Here is a 22,353-nt window from a genome sequence, read left to right as displayed (position 1 = left end):
GGAGTGCAGAGAAGGTTCACCAGACTGATTCCTGGGATGTCAGGACTGTCTTATGAAGAAAGACTGGATAGACTTGGTTTATACTCTCTAGAATTTAGGAGATTGAGAGGGGATCTTATAGAAACTTATAAAATTTGTAAGGGGTTGGACAGGCTAGATGCAGGAAGATTGCTCCCGATGTTGGGGAAGTCCAGGACAAGGGGTCACAGCTTAAGGATAAGGGGGAAATCCTTTAAAACCGAGATGAGAAGAACTTTTTTCACACAGAGAGTGGTGAATCTCTGGAACTCTCTGCCACAGAGGGTAGTCGAGGCCAGTTCATTGGCTATATTTAAGAGGGAGTTAGATGTGGCCCTTGTGGCTAAGGGGATCAGAGGGTATGGAGAGAAGGCAGGTACGGGATACTGAGTTGGATGATCAGCCATGATCATATTGAATGGCGGTGCAGGCTCGAAGGGCTGAATGGCCTACTCCTGCACCTATTTTATATGTTTCTATGTCTTTATGGAGAAGATCAGTTGCTAGTTCGTACATTGGCTTATCATAATCAGTAGCATCATCATACTCCTCAGTTTGTAACCAATAAGCAAACATGTACACCTTGTTTTTCCTCACCTTTTCAATTTTGGCATTGTAGACTACAAATTTTTGCTCTTCAAACCACGCATGACATGCCTTTCTGCCCACTACTTTCCCATTAAGAATGTCCTGTAGATTCAATTTCTTAAGAAAAAGATAATTTAAAAAAATAGCCTAAGTATCCAAATAACAAACTAATCCCATTCACACAAGAATTCACAATATAGCATGATTTTTAAATCTCACTCATGAATTTATGTTCAATGTGACCTGGCTGATCATCCACAATCAGTACCCCATTCCCGCCTTCTCCCCATATCCCCTATCTAGCTCACTCTTGAAAGCATCCAGAGAACCTGCCTCCACTACCCTCTGAGGCAGAGAATTCCACAGACTCACCACTCTCTGTGAGAAAAAGTGTTTCCTCGTCGCCGTTCTAAATGGCTTACTCATTCTTAAACTGTCCAAGCATGTCCAAACCCTTAACAATCTTATATGTTTCAAGGAAATTCCCTCTCATCCTTCTAAACTCCAGAGTATACAAGCCCAGCTGCTCCACTCTATCAACATATGACAGTCCCGCCATCCCGGGAATTAATCTTGTGCACCTACTCTGCACTCCCTCAATAGCAAGAATGTCCTTCCTCAAATTTGGAAATCCTTTTTGAATATATAATATTAAACAAGCGTCTGAGATTATGGGATGAATAACGTTTTGGGATAAAACCTGTTTGATCATAATGTATTAATTTAGAGATCACTAAACTTAATCTCCTAGATAAGACCTTAGTTAATATTTTTTGGTCTGTATTTAAAAGGGCAATCGCTCTATATGATCCAGGATCTTCCAAATCCTTATCTACTTTAGGGATGAGTGTAGTTGTGGATTCATTTAGAGATTCTGGTAATTTTCCTTGGTCATATGCATATCTATACATTATTTGTAATCTTGGAGAAATCAGATCTTGAAATTTTTTATAAAATTCTGCACTCAGGCCATCCGGGCCCGCTGCTTTTCCGTTCTTTAGCGAACTAATTGATTCTATAATGTCTTTTACTGTTATTTCAGCATTTAACAGTTCTCTACCTTCCTGATCTAAGCTATTGATTTGACATTCTTGTAAAAATATTTCCATACTATCTGTTTGTCCTGTTAGTTTTGACAAATAAAGATTTTTATAATATTGTAAAAATCTATCATTAATATCTTTTGGAGTAGTCAATATATTTCCATACTCAGATCTAATTCCGTGTATCATCTTCTCATCTTCTAATTTTCTAAGCTGTCGTGCTAGTAATTTTTGTGGTTTATCTCCAAATTCAAAATACACTTGTTTAGTTTGTTGAAAAAGTTTAATAACTTGATTAGAATATATTTTATTTAATCTATATTTTACTGATGCAATTTTATTACTTAACTCTTTGGAAGGCTGTTTTATATTTTCATTATCTAGACGTTTTATCTCATTTTCTAAATTTTGTTCTATTTTTCGATTTTCTTTATTGAGATGTGCTTGTGCGGATATTATTGCGCCACGCATGAATGCCTTAAATGTGTCCCAAAATAGTGATGGGGAAGTTTCAGGATTATCATTAGTTTCAAAAAATAATTTAATCTGATCCATCACATATTTACAACAGTCATTGTCCTTTAATATCTGAGGGTTAAATCTCCAGGTAGTAGTTTTATTAGATATATCTTTTAATTTTATCTTAAATGTTAATGGTGCATGATCCGAGATGATAATGTTATGATATTTTGCGTCATACGTAAAAGGAAGTAATTTAGAATCTATTAAAAAATAATCTATCCTCGAATAGGTTCCATGTACGGGCGAGAAAAAAGAATATTCACGTCCGGATGGATTATCTAACCTCCAGATGTCTTTAATATTAGATGTATTGATAAAAGCATTTATGAATTTACTTGATTTCGAGGCAGCTTTCCTTTTTGCAGATGATCTATCTAGGTAGTTATCTAAAGTACAATTTAAATCACCTCCAATTATTAAATTGTGTTGAGTGGATAAAGGAATATTATTAAATATTTTCTTAAAAAATAGTGGATTATCAAAATTAGGGGCATATATGTTCATTAAAATTACCTTTTTTGAATATAATTCCCCTGTAATTATTACATATCTGCCTTCTTTATCCTCTATAATAGAACTTTGTATGAAAGGTATACCTTTGCGAATAATTATTGCAACTCCTCTAGATTTATGTATAAATGTAGAATGATACACCTTAGAAATCCATTTAGCTGTTAATCTATGTTGAGCATCTTTTTTAAGATGAGTCTCTTGAAGGAAAATGACATCTGTCTTCAATCTGTTCAACTGAGCTAACACCTTTCCCCTTTTAATTGGTTCATTAATTCCTTTTACATTCCAACTGCAGAAGGTTACTCCATCACCCCCAGTCTTCACCTTTATATCATGCATTTTACTATTAGGGCGGCTTTTTTTGGAGTAGCTTTCTTGACTCCCCCAGCTCCCCGTTGCACCCGGACATCAATCCAATGAGAATTTCTATCCACCTTAATCCGCATCTATGTCTTCTTAAACTAAATACACAATATCCTTCACATCTACATTCAAATAATATATAATATAAGATCAATAAAAAACAAAAACAATAAGAAATATCAATAATAAAAAAAAAGTAAAGGGTGTTAATAGGGTGCTCAGAAAAAAAAGAAACTACACTTATATAGTGTGTAGTATGTGAAGGTGAAAGCCACACTAACGTGGCCATTAATCTAAAGACTTCCGTTTTTTTAATTAAAAAAAAAGATGTTAATTATACCAGCTCCTATCTCAAATGCTATATATATTGGGTTGGGGTACTAACTTTATATACTTAGTACTTAGTAATTATTTCTATTATTCATATTACTATTTGCTAATTACTAATATCAATTGTATTTAATACTATAATATGTAATACTATTATCATGGAATAATTAAATATTTTCTAATAATTAATACAGAACTACAACTAAATGTCCATTATTCCACTTCCTTCTAAGTGAGTATTTCATAACCACAGCTCGATGATAAAAGTTCAGTTCTCTCCTTCTCCCTCGGATCCTTCCTCCGCGTCTTCTCTCTCTTCATCTTCTGGCTTCTGCTGTATGCCTCGGGCGAATTCCAATGCTTCAGTATGCTTAACGAAACGATATTCCTTGTCATCATAAGTTACTCTCAGTATTGCTGGGTACATCAAGCCATATCTCAGATCCTTAGTATTCTGTAAATTCCTCAGGATACCTTTTGTTGCTCTAAATAGTGATCTTTTCTTGGCCACTTCTGCTGGGTAGTCTCTAAAAATACTGATGTTGTCTCCCTCGTATTTCAGGTTTCTCTTTTTTATTATTATCTTCATAATTTCTTCGAAGACATGATCAAAGGCCACTTTTACAATCATTTGTCTGGGCGATGAACCTATCCCAGGAGCCCGTCTTAGAGCCCTATGTGCACGGCTCAACAGGGGTTCATGATCCAAATTCAGAATATCCTTTAAAAGTTTTGCAACAAATTTTCGAGGATCTTGATTCCCCTCACGACCTTCGCTCAGACCAACTATACGCAAATTTTTACGGCGTTGGCGTCCCTCCAGATCAATACATTTCTCGTTTGTTTTAGCGTAATAATCTAAGAGGCGTTTGTTCTCGGCACGGAGTTTTTCGGTCTCCTTAGTATTCAGTTCAGCAATCTTAGTTAGCTCTTTAATTGCTTCGCCTTGTTGGTCTAGCGAAATTATAGTAGGATCTATCTTGCCATCCAGCTTTCTTTCCATCCCAGCAGCTATATCCTTTACCTCCTCAATTTGAGTTTGTAACTCGGCATTAGCCTTTTCCTTCCACTCATCCATCATATTTCTTACCGTCATTATAACTTGTTTTATTAAGTCTTCTTTATTTTTCTCGTGAGACACCAGCATATCCGCTTTTAAACTTTTTATCTCCTCCATATACTCCTTCCTCTGCTTCTTTATCTCACCTAGAATGGTAGTCTTGAGTTCCTCCATTTCAGCTTTCCTCTGTGAGACATCTTCTTGAGAAGCAGCAGCAGCGCCCGAGCTCAGGCCTGTTTCCCTTCTCGTAGATTTTTTTCCAGTGGTGGGGGGAGGGGAGCGCTGGGTCATAATTTCTTCTTAAATCGCGCGCCTGATGACGTCACGCACCTTTTAAACGCTGCCGGAGCCGTTTGCAATCGATCTCCTGTGGTAAGTGCGTTTGTTTGACCCTTTTACCCCCGTTTTAAATTCAGTTTTTTACGGAGCTGTAATGGCGCGATTCCACTCACATCGTGGCGCCAACCGGAACTAGCGGTTATATCATTAGATGCAGAAAAAGCGTTTGATCAGGTGGAATGGATGTATTTATTTAATATAATGGAAAAGTTTCAATTGGGGGATAGATTTTGTAAATGGGTAAGAATTTTATATTCGAATCCTATTGCAAGAATTTTGACTAACCAAATTTTATCAGCCAAATTCAAACTCTCTAGGGGATGCAGACAGGGATGTCCGTTATCACCCTTATTGTTCGCATTGGTGATAGAACCATTGGCGGAAAAAATTAGATCTGAACCTGAAATATATGGCTATAATACTGATACAACAATTAATAAAATTTCTTTATATGCAGATGATGTTTTGATTTATATTACAAAACCGGAAATTAGTATTCCCAACCTGCTAAACATTATAACTAAGTTTGGTGCATTTTCTGGGTATAGGATTAATTGGGATAAAAGCGAGATTATGCCAATAACAGGAATAAATCTAAATACATTACAACAATACCCATTAAAAGTAGTTACAGACAAACTTAAATATTTAGGGATTAACGTAACTAAAACTCATAACTCATTAATAAAATCCAACTATCCTCAACTATTAGATAAACTTAGAAAAAATATTTTATATTGGAAAACACTTCCTATATCCATGATTGGTAGAATAAGTGCCATAAAGATGGTATTTCTACCACAGTTGTTATATTTGTTTCAGGCTATTCCTTTTTTTCTTCCGAAAACTTTTTTTTTAAAAATTGATAATATTGTCAATAGTTTTATTTGGGATTATAAAAATCACAGAATAAATAAAAAACATCTATGCAAAGCTAAGATAAATGGAGGATTAGCACTTCCAAACTTTTTATATTATTTTTGGGCTGTTCAGATTAAGAATATGAATTTCTGGTGGGTAAATATGGATCATGAACCGACATGGTTAAATATAGAAAAGGAAGACTGTCTACCTTTCAATGTAGGTTCGATAATTTTTGCACCAACGGAAGTACAAAAAAAAATTATAAAGACAACCTAATAATATATAATAATAGACGTATTTGGAAACAAATAGTTAAGACTCTACATTTGGATAATCTCTCATTTAGATTACCAATTATGAATAACCCATCGTTTAAACCTGCTATATTAGATGGGGGGTTTAAACAATGGGATGATTTAGGAATTACAAGGATAGAACACCTTTATAGAAAAGGAACATTTCTTTTATTCCAGGAGTTACAAGATATTTATGGATTGTCTCCACAACATTTGTTTAGGTATTTACAAATTAGAGATTATATTAAATCCAATACACAAGATTATAAAAATAAAGAAGCAGGATTGTTAGACGAACTGTTTAATTTATATCCAAATACAGAAAAATTAATAGCCTATATATATAACATCATTTTGGATAAGGAGAATCCAATAACGGAAATATATCGTCAAGCATGGGAAAATGAAATGGGATTGGCTATAACAAAAGAAAACTGGGAAGAAAGTCTACAACGAATACACCGGTGTTCATTAAACGCCAGACATATACTGATACAATTTAAAGTATTATATAGGTTACATTATTCGAAAACTAAATTAAATAGTATTTTTCCGAATCTCTCCGCTATTTGTGATAAGTGCAAGAAAGCAGAGGCAAATTTAATACATAGTTTCGTTACATGTCCTAAATTGAATTATTACTGGACAGAAATTTTTAAAGTTATTTCTGAAGTCATCAAAGTTAAATTGGACCCTAACCCAAAGCTAATAATATTTGGAATTCCGGATTTACATCTATCACTTACAGTAAATCAAAGAAATTTCTTTGATTACTGTTTGATAATTGGGAAAAAAAATCATATTGAAATTTTGGAAGGGAACATTATCCCCCACAACCAAAATGTGGGCAACAGAGATGATGGAGACGTTACATCTGGAAAGAATTAGATTTGTCCTATTGGACAAGTATAATTCTTTTGAACAGATATGGTCTCCATATATACAGTATTTAGAGAAGTAGCTGTTCTTGGCAACACAGCTCGGCGTGCACCCTGCGGGATTTGGTGAGAATAATTCATTTTTATATTGGAATTAACATATATGTCTTTATTGATACTATCACTTGTAGTAGTGTTATTAACAATACATATTGTGGTTTTTCCTTTTTTTCTTTTTTTTTTTTTTTCGTTTCTCTTTTCTTTATTATATATAATCAAATTATTATTTAATCACTCTCTTAATGATTTATAACTGTTCTATTCTTTTTCTATCATTATTATTTCTAAAAAAAATAGTAGATAAGTATTACTAGTGTTTTACTTAATGCAAATTGAATTAATTTGATATAAAGTTGTTTGAAGCATTGTAATTGATTACCTTTAATAAAAAAATATATATCAAATTTGGAAATCCAAACTGTACACAATACTCCAGGTGTGGTCTCACTAGGGTCCTGAACAACTGCAGAAGGGTCTCTTTACTCCTATACTCTTGTTATGAAGGCCACTGTTATAGTTTTCTTCACTCCTGCTGTACCTGTATCCTTACTTTCAGTGACTGATAAACAAGGACCCCCAGATCCCGTTGTACTTCCACTTTTCCCAACTTAACACCATTTAGATAATAATCTGCCTTCCTGTTTTTGCCAAAAAAGTGGATAACCTCACAGTTATCCACATTGAACTTCATCTGCCATGCATCTGCCCACTCACCCAACCTGTCCAAGTCACCCTGCATTCTCATAGCATCCTCCTCACAGTTCACACTGCCACACAGCTTTGTGTTATCTGCAAATTTGCTAATGTTAGTTTTAATCCCTTCATCTAAATCATTAATATATATTGTAAATAGCTGTGGCCCCAGCACCGAGCCTTGCGGTCCCCCACTAGTCACTGCCTGCCATGTCAAAATGTGGTGGGAGATCGGAGTTGTTTGAGGAATGGCATTTGATGCTGGGCTAGATGGGCTGGTTAATTGTTAAGAGGGAGTTAGATGTGGCGCTTGTGGCTAAGGGGATCAGAGGGTATGGAGAGAAGGCAGGTACGGGATACTGAGTTGGATGATCAGCCATGATCATATTGAACGGCGGTGCAGGCTCGAAGGGCCGAATGGCCTACTCCTGCACCTAATTTCTATGTTTCTATGTTTCTATGTTGGAAGTAAATAAGATTACGAGAGGCATGGATACAGTAATTTAGACAAAATCGTTTTCACACACCAGGGGTATCAAAAACAAGAAGGTATCATGTTAAGGTGAGAAGGAGTTTTCTCAAAAGGGATCTGAGGTGCAAATTGTATTTTTACATGGAAAATATTTGATGTGGAATGGACTGCCAAAGGAAGTGGAATCAGATATAATCACTATTTTTAAGAGGAATTTAGACAGGCTCTTAAAATACACAAAGCAAAGCAGAATATGATCCTAATGAAGACAAATAGGATCAGTGAAGATGGCAAAAAGGTCGCATGGATGTGGTGGACCGAAGAGCCTATCTTTGTGCTGTACAACTCGGTGACCATAGAAATGCTACAATAAAAACTGCAAACCATCCTGACTCACCTGAGAATTTTTCTTTTCTTTTTGGCAGAATCTTCTGGGGTTTTTAATGTATTTCTCTTTTGCTTCTCAGGTGTGTGCAGAAATGCTTGTGCACATTTCAACCAATCGCTTGCTGACCTGACAGAGGGCCGATCACGTCCAGACTCAGAAACAGATAAGTTGGGTTGTGTAGAAGTGGATGGAGTGGACTTTTCAGCTTTGTCCTGTTCGGTTGTGCTTTCATTATCAGATGAAAATTCTAAAATATCTTCTGCTACCTAGAATGTGAGAGATCCATGTTATTTACACATGATTGTATTTCAAACTTAGTTTAGTTTAGAGAAACACTGTGGAAACAGGCATTTTGGCCCACTGAGTCTGTGCCAACCAACAATTACCCCCACACTAGTTCTATCCTACACGCCAGAGACAATTTACAGAATCTAATCGTGTATAGTCTTTTTCGCTGACTGGATAGCACGGAACAAAAAGCTTTTCACTGTACCTTGGTACATGTAACAATAAACAAAACTAAATTAAAATTAAACTAAAAAGTTATTGAAATGTTGGAGGAAACCAGGGCACCCAAAGAAAACCCGCGCAATGTCATCATGGTGTTGAAGAAAATAATCAGATTGATGAAAAGTGCCATTTATATTTATACGATAACTTTCTTTTTCAAAATAAAAGGAAAAATACTCACAGAGCTGAGTTATATTCAGGGTCACCTTAACACTGCACATCTACTCTCCCCCTACTCCATCCCTCAACCGATTATGAAACATTCACCATGTTGAACACTTATTTTCATTTATTTCCCATATCTTTGACATCCTAGTATGACAACTGCTCTGCTTTTGACCACCTGAATCAGCAAAGAACGGTGAACGCTGCCATCCATCACTTCCTTCCATTTAGTCTATCTTCATGTACATTGCATCAGGAAGGCTGAAAGTGTCAAGGATGCCTGCCCTGCCACCCTGACTATTCACATTTCTCAATTCTACCTTCTGGAAAAAGATACAGGAGCTTGAAAGCCCAGACCTCCAGACTTAAGAACAGCTTCTTCTCCATGGCTATCAAACTCCTGAACCAATCAACTCTTTTACATCCCCATCCAGAATGTGCTGCCACAGACTCTTCCCCTTAAGTCTACTTCATTCACTTAGTCCAATATTGCTCTTTTTTTTGCACTACTAGATGCACTATAATCTTGCAGTTTTACATTTGTTGTTGTATTTATTGTTGTATCTATCATTACCGTATACATTTTATTCTATTAATTCAATGCAAACTAAGAATTTCATTGCTCCATGGTGTATATGACAATAAGCAAATCTGAAAATGAATATGAATAAGAATATATGTTATTTCTTGCCTTCTCTGATATCTGCAAATGTTTATGTCGTTATTTGCTGATGATTTTTAGCTTATAGCTGCCACTCCAGACAGGCTACTCAATATAGAAGTATAATAAAAAATGGAAAAGTAGGGGTTAAATTAATAGTAATATACACTTGAGACCCACTGCAATTTCTTAACATTCCTCAGCACCATAAAACATGTCTCCAATAAGCGAGTTCGGTATTTCGATAAACACAAGGAATCATGGGATTTGTCAAAGGTCATTCAGGATAAAGAAAAAGCGAATAAAGCGCTGAATAAACTGTGAGTACATTTTCGGTCCAAGTTTTCGTCTTCTTTGAATCTTGGATTGGTTATGGCAATCAGCCATAACTGAGGAAAGTAATAAGAGACGAGTTAACTTGATGTTTATGGTATATACCATACATTTTAATTTTGTTCACTTGAAACAAAGTCAATATTATTTTGTAGTTTTGAGATGCAACTCGACTATGTATATGTGTGACTACTTTGAAACATGATACATGTAACATAATTGCTAATGCACACTGAAACAATGGTTGATGAATTATTAAATTGAATGAAATAAATTAAGAGTTGTATGAACTTCTGTAGTTACTGATTGAGTTCTGGATGTCAGTTCACATCAGATCTAGTTGAACATAAAGTTGAACATGATCAAAATAATCTGCAAGTGCAACAACATCTTATTTACATGCTTTCTCCTTCCCTTCCCAATATTGCATTTTCATTGCTTTATGCTTCACATACTCGCATAGTTGAAGAAAACCCTGTCAATCTTCTCACATTTCGGTGGTCTTGATATTGCTACAAACGCTCTTTAGTTGCAGCATTCTTCAGTTTTTGTTTCAATTCTTCGACCTTGCCTTCCACCATTTCAACTCTGTCAGTTTGTTTATGTCCTTCTGTTTTTGGATGCATCCCGTGCAATTACAGTTCTCTTGACAGCTGCATTTGTACACATAAGCATGTTCTGCAGCAAAAGCCCTTAAACGCTTGTTGTCTGGTCCATCGTTAATATGTTGGTCAAAATTGGTTTGTGTTGATGTCACCGACTTTCTTCTTTTATTTGAAGGTTGTCCATCTCTGTGAGGGAGTGCAGGTGGGGACTTTGGTGAGTTCGATAACAAATAACCAAGATTCAGGACCCAGTCTGGATTAAGTGTTGCTGGCTCGCCTTCCACAAATTGCTTAGAGCACACACGGCTATTGCCTTTGTGGTCAGGCTGCCAATTTTTGCCTTTCTTGTCCTTTCGGTTGACCAGTTTGGACCAACGCAACCGGGCTGCTCCATCCCTCTTCCCTGTCGGAAATGGGTAGTGTCTGAAGGGAGGTGGGCAGAAACAGTTTCCCGTTACAAATTTAAAGTTGTGGTTGTCACCCACATTCTGCATCCACTTATTCAGGTGATACGTGCTGTTCCAACAGCCCAAAATTGCACAAATGTGCATGGCTTTGCCCAGTGACATATAAATCAAAATAAATAACAAATCAATCATATGTTAATTCAAATAGGGTCCTGTAAGCATGTCCATTACATACCGGTACAAGTTACAATGCAAAAGAAAATGGTGCAAGTATATTGAACTAATTTATACAATCACAAAATTATAACAGAAATTAGAATGTCAAATACTGATTAAAATTATCCATTGCTATGGGAATCAGAAGAGACATGATTAGTCAGGAGACTCGTGACTAAGTTTTGTACTACACAACTTTACTTACACGTGTACATGCAGAACTCATTCAGAAGTCTATTGATAGTTATAGAAATCATACATTTCATTTCATTCTCCCCCCCCCCCTCCAAAACAAAAACAATAAAAAATGCGCGTTATTCATCGTCACAATCTCGCTCACTCACCGAAGCATAAAGAAATAAAACCAACAAAATCATCATAGCTTTGTACAAATGTACCATAAATACAACTAGTTAATAGTTTTGAAAGCAGTATTTTCTTATCTCGAAGAAGCAAAACTAGACAATACTGATGAAATGCAGGTCTGTATACACACAACAGCTCAGCTGCCGACAATGTTTATCCCAAATGACCTATGACCTGTGCACGCACAGTTGAAATACCGAACTCGCTTATTATACCCACATTTTTGCTTATGGTAGGAGTGCACCCTGGGGGTCACATCAACTTCAGATCACATGAAATCACATGGCACTAACTCAAACATAGCAAAGAAACCCTCCTGATCATCACAGTCTGATAAAGAGTTCCAACTCAAAACGCTGCCTGTTCATTCTCTCCACAGAAAATGCCTGGCTGCTGTGTTCCTCCAGTACTTTGTGTGCTTTGCTCAAGATTCCAGCATCTGCAGTTTCTTGTGTCTCCTGAATATCATCTTTTAGCTTTGTGGCTTGGAGAACAAGTCAGAGATTGGGTAGAAAATGGGCTTCACGAAAGGATGGTGGAAGGCTGTTTTTCAGACTAGAGGCCCATGACTAGAGGTGTGCCTTAGATTGGTGCTAAGCCCATTGCTATTTGCGCTATATATATCAATGATTTAGATGAGAATGAATAAGACATGATTGGTAAGTTTGCAGATGATAGTAAAGTGGGTGGTATCAGAGTGGTGATGGTTATCAAAAATTACAGCAGGATTTTAATCAGCTGGGCAAGTGGGATGAGAAGTGGTTAACGGAATTCAATAATGATAAATGCGAGGAGTTGCATTTTGGAGTCAAACCAAGACAGGACCTTCACAGAGAATGGCAGGGCCCTGGGTAGTACCGTAGAGCAGAGGGATCTTGTGGTCCAGGTACATAGTTCTACAGTTCCATGAAAATAAAAGTGTTCAGTTATGGTCACCCTGCTGTAGGAAGAATGCTGTTAAGCTGGAAAGAGTGCAGAGAAGATTCGGATGCGGCCAGAACTTGAACCTGAGGGGCAACTTTTTCACACAGAGGGTAGTGGATATATGGAATGTGCTGCCAATGGAGGTAGTTGGGGCAGGCACTATAACAATATCTAAGACATTTGGACAGGTACATGGATAAAGTGATATGGCCCAAATGCGGGCAGGTAGAACTAGCGTAGATGGAGCATCCATGGTCAGCATGGGCCAAAGGGCCTATTTCAATGCTATATGACTATGATTGTTTGGTTATCTTGTGTTATCCTGCGTTATTGGTTAAAAATGCACAAGGGTCAGCTGGCCGCAAATAGTCTACAATACCAAAAATTTCTCAGTACTTATTACACTAAATGAGGTGCTTTTCACTAAGTCAGACTGTGTGCCTTGTGAACAAGCAACTTTGCAATTGGAAACTTGAGGTACCAGATCCGCAACAATGAGAAGTTATTTTGACTTTTGTTTCGTGTCAGAAAGAAGAAAACGTTCAGTTTATTTTCATGTGACAGGATCTCCAAATCGTTTTCAGCATACTTAACACTATTTAAAGACTAAAGTAAGGTCACAGAACAAACTACTGCACAAAAAAGTTCAAATTGTGTGCTTTTAGAATCAAAATTTTCAGACAATTAATAACTTTAAGAGCCATGGGTTTTTTAAAGTTGTACTTTTCCATCAGCTGAATGGAACCCAGATCATCTGTGACCACCATGTTCTTTGTAGGCTGGCTAGTCACCGAATAAGAAACCATCTGCAAAATAACTCCAGTTAATTGTTCAAAAATAGCAAGCAATATCTCCCTTTGTAAAACATCACAGCTAACGTTACATTGGCCTGAAAGATTCAACAGCATTCAATATCTGTGCACCAAAAATAGGAAGATCTTAGGTGAATTAGTTTCATCAACTCATGGCAACTCAACTCATGACAATCCAAAGAGGAAGAAAGATTCCAAGGGGAGTAAGGGGCAACCGTGGCTGTCAAGGGAAGTCAAGGACAGTATAAAAATAAAAGAGAAGTAAAGCATAGCAAAGATGAGCAGGAAGTCAGAAGAGCAACAGAAGATAACTAAAAAGGCAATACGGGGAGAAAAGATGAGGTACGAAGGTAAGCTGGCAAAGAATATAAAGGAGGATAGTGTAAGCTTCTTTAGGTATGCGAAGAGGAAAAAATTAGTTAAGACCAAAATTGGACCATTGAATGCTGATACAGATGAATTTATTATGGGGAACAAGGAAATGGCAGACATTAACGGGAACTTTGGATCCGTCTTCACTAAGGAAGACATAAACAATCTCCCTGATGTACTACTGGCCGGAGGATCTAGGGTGATGGTGGAACTGAAGGAAATTCACATTAGGCAGGAAATTATGTTGGGTAGACTGATGGGACCGAAGGCTGATAAATCCCCAGGGCCTGATGGTCTGCATCCTAGGGTATTTAAGGAAGTGGCTCCAGAAATCGTGGACGCATGGTGATCATTTTCCAATGTTCTATAGATTCAGGATCAGTTCCTGTGGATTGGAGGGTAGCTAATGTTATCCCACTTTTTAAGAAAGGTGGGGAGAGAAAACAGGGAATTATAGACCAGTTAGCCTGACATCGGTGGTGGGGAAGATGCTGGAGTCAATTATAAAAGATGAAATAGCGGCACATTTGAATAGCAGTAACAGGATCGGTCTGAGTCAGCATGGATTTACCATGGGGAAATCATGCTTGACTAATCTTCTGGAATTTCTAGGAAATGGACAAGGGAGAGCCAGTAGATGTAGTGTACCTGGACTTTCAGAAAGCATTTGATAAGGTCCCACATAGGTGATTAAAATTAGATCACATGGTTAAATAAAGAGCAAATTAGTTAAACTTAGAGCACATGGTATTGGGGGTAGGGTACTGCCATGGATAGAAAATTGGTTGGCAGACAGGAAACAAAGAGGAGGGATTATCGGGCCCGTTTCAGAATGGCAGGCAGAGACTAGAGTGGTACCGCAATGCTCTGTGCTGGGAACGCAGCTATTTACAATATACATTAATGATTTAGATGAAGGAATTAAAAGTAACATTAGCAAATTTGCAGATGACAAAAGCTGGGTGACAGTGTGAACTATGAAGAGGATGCAGGGTGACTAGGACATGTTGGGTGAGTGGGCAGATGCATGGCAGATGCAGTTTAATGTGGATAAACGTGAGGTTATCCACTTTGGTGGCAAAAACAAGAAAGTAGATTATTATCTGAATGGTGTCAAGTTGGGAAAAGGGGAATTACAACGAGATCTGGGGGTTCAAGAAGGAACTACAGATGCTGGAAAACGAAGGTACACAAAAATCTGGGGGTCCTTGTTCATCAGTCACTGAAAGTAAGTATGCAGGTACAGCAGGCAGTGAAGAAAGCTAATGGTGTATTGGCCTTCATAACAAGAGGAGTTGAGTATAGGAGCAAAGAGGTCCTTCTGCAGTTGTACAGGAGCCTAGTGAGACCACACCTGGAGTATTGTGTGCAGTTTTGGTCTCCAAATTTGAGGAATTTCGAAATTTCTAAAATATCTTCTGCTACCTAGAATGTGAGAGATCTATGCTATTTACACATGATTGTGTTTTAAATTTAGTTTAGCTTTTCTTAGAGAAACACTGTGGAAACAGGCCCTTCGGCCCACTGAGTGCGCCGACCAATGATTACCCCTGCATTTCTATCTTACACCCTAGAGACAATTTACAGAATCTAATTGTGTATTAACCTTGTGAATCCATGCTGCACTCCCTCAATAGCAAGAATGTCCTTCCAAATTTGAGGCGGGACTGTCATATGTTGATAGAATGGAGCGGCTGGGCTTGTACACTCTGGAATTTAGAAGGATGAGAGGGCATCTTATTGAAACATATAAGATTATTAAGGGATTGGACACGTTAGAGGCAGGAAACATGTTCCAGATGTTGTGGGAGTCGAGAACCAGGGGCCACAGTTTAAGAATAAGGGGTAAGAACGGAGATGAGGAGTTCAAGTTACATTTATTGTCACATGCACCAATTGGTACAGTGAGATTTGAGTTACAATACAGCCATATGAATAAAAAGAACACAAAACTCGATAGAATTTAACATAAACATCCCCCCATCAAAGTTTTCCATTGTGAGGGAAGGCAATAAAGTTCAGTCATCTTCCTCTTTGTTCACCCGTGGTCGGGGCCTTTGAGCCCTCCGAAGCCCAATGTTCAGACCATCTCGCCGGGATGATCGGAATTCCGGTGTCGGAATGGAAGAAGACAATCAGCGGCCTGGAGTTTCTGAATCGGCCACTTCCTACCGGAGTCCGCGGCTCCCAAGGTCCACAGGCGGAGATTCAACACTGGCGATCCTCGGCAAAGGATCCCAGGACGCCGCGATGTTAAAGTCAGCGCCGCCCACGGATAGAAGCTCTGCAAACCACAGCTCCATGGTGTTAATCAGCAGGCCCAACACTCCGGAGCTTCAACAGGCGATCCCCGGTAAGGCATCGTCCCACTCCGCGATGGTATTCAGCACTGCGCCCGCTGCTGAAGCTTTGGCCGGTCTCCGGCAGGAAAGGCCGCGCCAATCCAGTTGATAGGCTGCGAGGGGGAGGCAAAGATGCGAACTCGGAGAAAAGACGCATCTACGACCAGGTAGTGACTGGGAAACGGTTTCCCCCTTTCCCCACCCACCCCACCCCACCCCCCACATAAAAAAGGACTAAGAAACCTTTAAAACAAACTTTTAGACAAACAAAAAATAACAAAAAAGGGTGACAGGACGGACTGCTGGCGAGGCAGCGCCACACCCGATGGAAAAGAGAATTGTGCGTCTGTGGAATTCTCTGCCTCAGAGGGCGGTGAAGGCTGGCTCTCTGGATGCTTTCAAGAGGGAGCTAGACAGGGCTCTTAAAGATAGCGGAGTCAGGGGATATGGGGAGAAGGCAGGAACGGGGTACTGATTGTGGATGATCAGCCATGATCACATTGAATGGCAGTGCTGGCATGAAGGGCCAAAAGGCCTACTCCTGCACCTATTGTCTATTGTCATGCGAGAAGCAGGAATTTATTTTACGATGTTAGGGGAATCCAGATTCAGGAGCCACAGGTTAAGAATGTCGTATAACAAATGTAATGCACTTTGGCCAACGAGAGTTGTTTTTTTAAATGTGCTAAATAAATAAATGTGACTTGACTTGACTTGAAGAATAAGGGGTAGGCCATTTAGAACGGAGATGAGGAAAGACCTTTTCACCCAGAGAGTTGTGAATCTGTGGAATTCTCTGCCTCAGAAGGCAGTGGAGGCCAATTATCTGGATGCTTTCAAGGGAGAGTTAGATAGAGCTCTTAAAGATAGCGGAGTCAGGGGATATGGCGAGAAGGCAGAACGGGGTGCTGATTGTGGATGATCAGCCATGATCATATTGAATGGTGATGCTGGCTCGAAGGGCCGAATAGCCTACTCCTGCACCTATTGTTTATTGTAATTTGAAGCAAAGAAAAGCAGCAGTGCAACACTTCGAATTCAAAGTACATGACCAAAACCATGGAAAACTAAAACCAAGAATATTAGTAAAAAGCTTCCAAACATCAAAATTAGATGGCAGAGTGCCCAAGCATCTGAAAATTCAGAATTCTGACAAGTAAAAACAAGCAGTTGTACAGATTAAAAACTGTGGTGGGGATCTACCTGAACTTATATTTACTTTGATATTCTTCCACTGAGCCGCAAAAAGGTCCTTTGCTCAACCATGGCTATGCTGATTAATCTATATTAATCCCATTTAGTAGCATCCCTTTGCAAATTTACTGTTCACCTAGATGCTTACTAAATATTGTCTGTACCTGTCTCACCATCTTCTCTGGCAGGTGCATTCCAGATTTTAGGAGAGCTCCCTCTCCCCTCCCCTCCACTCACCATCAACAACACCACAGTCGCATCTGTGAAGTCATGTAAGTTCCATGGAACCATTCACCTCCAGGGAATTAAATGGGGGGCCACCATCGATTCCACTGCCAAAAAGGCCCAACATAGGATGTACTTCCTGCGGCAGCTGAGAAAACACAATCTGCCACAGGCAATGATGGTCCAGTTTTATACTGCCATCACAGAGTCTGTCCTCACCTTCTCCATCATGGTCTGGTTTGGCTAAGCTGCCAAGCATGACATCCGGAGGCTGCAGCGCATTATTCGATCAGCTGGGAAGGTTGTTGGCTGCGACCTTCCATCGACGAACTGTACACTGCAAGGGCCAGGATGCGAGTAGGTAAGATCATCTCTGTGTCCTCTCACCCTGGCCACAAACTCTTTGAAGCACTTCTCTCTGGAAGACGGCTCCGGACTGTCAAAGCCCGACACAACCAGACATAAAAACTGCTTTTTTCCACGAGCAGTAGCTCTACTCAACAGACAAAAGTCTGCAGCCGCCTTTTGCTGTGGTATTTAATTTAATTTTTCACATGTTTAAATTATGTTTTATTTTGAATTGTCTATTGTATATCGTGTTGTTACTTGTAAGCAAAGCACCAAGGCAAACTCCTTATATGTATACATACTTGGTTGATGAAATTTACTCAATTCAATTCAATTCAAACAGCCTTTGCCTGAAAACGTTCTTCCTTGGATCCCCTCCGACTCTCTTGTCCTTACCCTAAACTCACGTCCTCTAGTTTTGAATATTTCTGCAATGAGGTAATGTTTCCTACTATCTACCCAAACTATGTCTCACAATTTTGCATACTTCTATCACATTTCCCCTCATCCTCCTCTGCTTAAACTCAACAATACTAACCAATTCAGTCTCCACTCATAAATTAATTTTTCATCCCAGGCAACATCTTGGTGAATCCCTTTTGTACCCTATCTTGTGAGTCACTGCCTTCCTATGATGACTGGAACTGTACAGAGTAAGCTAGCTGTATAATGTATAACAAACATTAAGGATCCCAGTATCATCCCTGTGATATATCATTACTGAAATCCATGCATATCATATCAATCACTGCCCTCAAAAATATTATGTCATTATTTCATCCAAACACTCCCGTGCCAACCAGTTTTCCCTTTCCCAATTAGTAATCCTCCTCCCTCATTATGTTCTGATGAAGGGTCATTTGCCTTCACATAATAGGTCATAAGCTCATGTGATAGGAGGAGAATTAGGCCATTCGGCCCATCAAGTCTACTCCGCCATTCAATCATGGATGATCTATCTCTCTCCTAACCCCATTCCCCTGCCTTCTCCCCATAACCCCTGACACCCATACTAATCAGGAATCTATCTATCTGCCTTAAAAAAATATCCATTGACGACCTCCACAGCCTTCTATGGCAGATTCAGCACCCTCCGACTTAAGAAATCCCTTCTCATCTTCTTCTTAAAGGAACGTCCTTTAATTATGAGGCTATGAGCTCTAGTCCGAGACTCTCTCATTAGTGAAAATGTCCTCTCCACATCTACTTCATCCAAGCCTTTCACTTTGGTAAGTTTCAATGAGGTCCCCCTCATCCTTTTAAACTCCAGCGAGTATAGGCCCAAAGCCATTAAACTCTCATCATATGTTAACCTACTCATTCCTGGGATCATTCTTGTAAACCTCCTCTGGTAGAGCCAGTATATCCTTCCTCAGGTATGGTGGCCAAAATTGCTCACATTACTCCAAATGCGGCCTGACCAGCACCTTATAGAGCCTCAGCATGACATCCGTGTTTTTTTTATATTCTAGTCCTCTTGAAATAAATGCTAGCATTGCATTTGCCTTCCTCACTACTGATTCGACTGGCAAATTATGGGTATCCTGCACCTGCACTCCCAAGTCCTCTTGCTCCACCGATTTCTGGATTCTCTCCCCATTAACAAAATAGTCTACGCCTTTATTCCTACCACCAAAATGCATGACTCCACACTCTGCTACAATATATTCCATCTGCCACTTCTCTGCCCACTCTCCCAACCTGTTCAAGTCCTTGTCCAGAGTGTCTGCTTTCTCTGCACGACCTGCCCCTCCACCTATTTTCGTATCATCTGCAAGCTTGGCCCCAAAGCCTTCAGTCCTTTCATCCAAATCATTAATATGCAACGTGAAGAGTTGTGCCCCCCCCCCCCCCCGCCAACCCCTGCAGAACGCTGCTAGTCACTGGCAGCCAACCAGAAAATGCCCCTTTTATTGCCATTCTTTGCCTTCTACCATTCAGCCAACCTGCTATTCATGCTAGTATCTGCCTTTTGATACCATGGGCTCTCATCTTCCTTAGCATCCTCACATGTGGCACCTTATCAAATACTTTCTGAAAATCTAGGTAAACAACTTCAACTGACTCTCCTTTGTCTATCCTACTGATTTCGGCCTATTTTATTATGAACATCTAAGTACTACATAACCTCATCCTTTAATGTAGGTATGTTGCAAAGCCTACCTGAAGCGTCGTTGAAAATCTGCCGCAGCCCGTGTGCGCGATTTTGGCGCTGTTTAGAAGGGGCGGGTTTAAAACGCAATTTTCTCTAGGCTGTTCAAATCGAAGATGTTCAGCCTAGTTAATTATTAACGAAAAATCGCTGGAAGACCCCGTCGCAAAAGCTATTATTAGTTTTAAAGGCCTCGTATAATAGTTATAGTAGTTTAAAAATCAATCTCTAAACCCGCGACCGCCAGCAACCGCAGGGTCTCATAAAGCAAACCACAGAAGGTATGCTGTATATTTTTACATTAAAAAGGGCTTCTAAAGATCCCTTTATACAAAGTTTAATATTGCGAGTAGCTCATTTTGGGCCCATTATATCCCGCAGTATTTGTCTGGGCATTTGGGGCACAAATCTACCGCAATGTGAACGTTCTAAACCAGCGCGTTCCACAGGGACCCACTGGAAAGCTGATTTAAATGGGCATTTATTTACAGCAATTGAACACTGAATTCCTTCCATTTGGTCTATAAATTAATGTAAATGAGATTTTAAAATCATGTTTTATTGTGAATTATTTGTGAATATTATTTGGACATTTAGGCTATTTAAAAATGTTAATCATTTATTAAGAAATGGATAGATGTTTAGATCTAGTAATTGAAGTCTGAAATTAGCTACAATTAGGTAACTAACTAATTATATGCTTTAATTTCAGGTCATCCAAGTAAGATTATTTTATATTTGTTTCAGAATGCTTCAATCTATGATAACTGAAAATTTCATTCAGTTCTCTTAATTTTTAAGAAAGTTATGGGCTTTTGACTGTTCACGATCACAGCTTTTTTGTTATGTCCATAGAAAATCAATAGGGAACAAGATGCTCATTTCCGAGTATGAAAATGGCCATAACTTTTTAAATACTTGAGATATGAAAGTGAATTAGGTGTCAAATTAAACTTATTTTTATGCTTTATCTGATGGGATAATTACAGACTTGATTTTTTAAATCTCAAAATTTTGTAACATTGCTATTTAATGGACTCTAAAATCTTACCGACCACAAAAGTCAGTCTGATAGTCAGTCTGAAACCGGCTGATAGTTTCCACTTTTCTGCTTTGCTCCCTTCATGTACCGTGGGGTAATTTTTGCCAATTTTCAATCGTTTGGAACCACTCCCGACTCTAGTGATTCTTGAAATATCACGATTAATGCCTCCACAATCTCCAAAGCCACCTCTTCCAGAACCTTAGGGTGCTGTCCATCCAATCCAGGTAACATCCACCTTCAGCCCTTCCCAGTTTCCCTAGCATCTTCTCCTTAGTAATAGCCACTCCACTAACTTCCACCCCCTGACTCTCTTCAATTTCAGGCACGTTGCTGGTGTCCTCCACTGTAGACACTGGTGCAAAAAAGTTAGTCAATTCACCTGCCATTTCTTTGTTCCCTAGTATCACTTCTCCTGCATCATTCTCCAACGGTCCAACGTCCACTCTTACTTCTTTCTTAATCTTGCTATTCTCGTTTATATTATTGGCTAACTTACCTTCGTATTTAATCTATTTTCCCCCTTATTGCCTTTTTAGTTACTTTCTTTTGTTCTTTAAAAGCTTCCCAATCCTCCTGCTTACCACTAACGTTTGCAATGTGATATGACTTCTCTTTTAGTTTTATACTGTCCTCGACCTCCCATCCCAGTCATGGTCGCCTCATTCGCCCCCTAAAATCTTTCTTCCACTTTGGAATGAAAAGATCCTGCATCCTCCAAATTATTCCAAGAAATTCCTGCCATTGCTGTTCCACCATCATTCCTGCTAGGGTCCCTTTCCAGTCAACTTTGGTCATGCCTCTGTAGTCCCCTTTGCCTAGCTGTAATACCGACACATCTGATTTCATCTTCTCCCTCCCGAATTGCAGGTTAAATCTTATCATGTAGTGGTTGCTAATTCCTAATGGTTCTTTTACCTCGAGTTCCCTTATCAAATCCGTTATCAGTAATACCACCCGATTTGCTGGGTTTTTTTTAGCACTTAGTTCTTACATCAAATTTGGGGCATGTGCGGAAGGCGTGGGGGCAGGGGCAGAGGGGTGGGGTTGTTGGAGGGGGGAAGAGCTCGGAGAAAAGATGGGGGCCGTGGGGGAGAAGGGGGTATCATGGGGAGGGGGACAGGAGCCAGCGAGGGGGACAGGAGGGGAAGGAGCTGGAGCTGACGGTGTGATGAGGACTCACAGCAGGCGCTGGTCGCTGGACGATCTCCTCCGCCGGGATAAGATTCTCCGCTTTCCGTTTGGCAACATT

General features: G+C 39.2%; 1 protein-coding gene across 4 annotated transcripts in view; it reads right to left on the bottom strand.

The window, feature by feature from the left end:
• spidr (scaffold protein involved in DNA repair) overlaps positions 1–22,353 on the bottom strand; it is a 261,397-nt gene that overhangs the window by 191,861 nt on the left and 47,183 nt on the right. For all 4 annotated transcript variants that reach the window (XM_033019697.1, XM_033019695.1, XM_033019696.1 and 1 more), the window contains exon 6: positions 8,437–8,693. In XM_033019697.1, the coding sequence (XP_032875588.1) occupies positions 8,437–8,693 (257 nt within the window). The remainder of the gene's footprint in view (positions 1–8,436; positions 8,694–22,353) is intronic.

Source organism: Amblyraja radiata, chromosome 4, assembly GCF_010909765.2.
Source record: "Amblyraja radiata isolate CabotCenter1 chromosome 4, sAmbRad1.1.pri, whole genome shotgun sequence".
Classification (NCBI taxonomy): Eukaryota; Metazoa; Chordata; class Chondrichthyes; order Rajiformes; family Rajidae; genus Amblyraja; species Amblyraja radiata.
The sequence above is the reverse complement of the archived record's forward strand: the minus strand, read 5'-3'. Positions and strand labels throughout refer to the sequence as shown.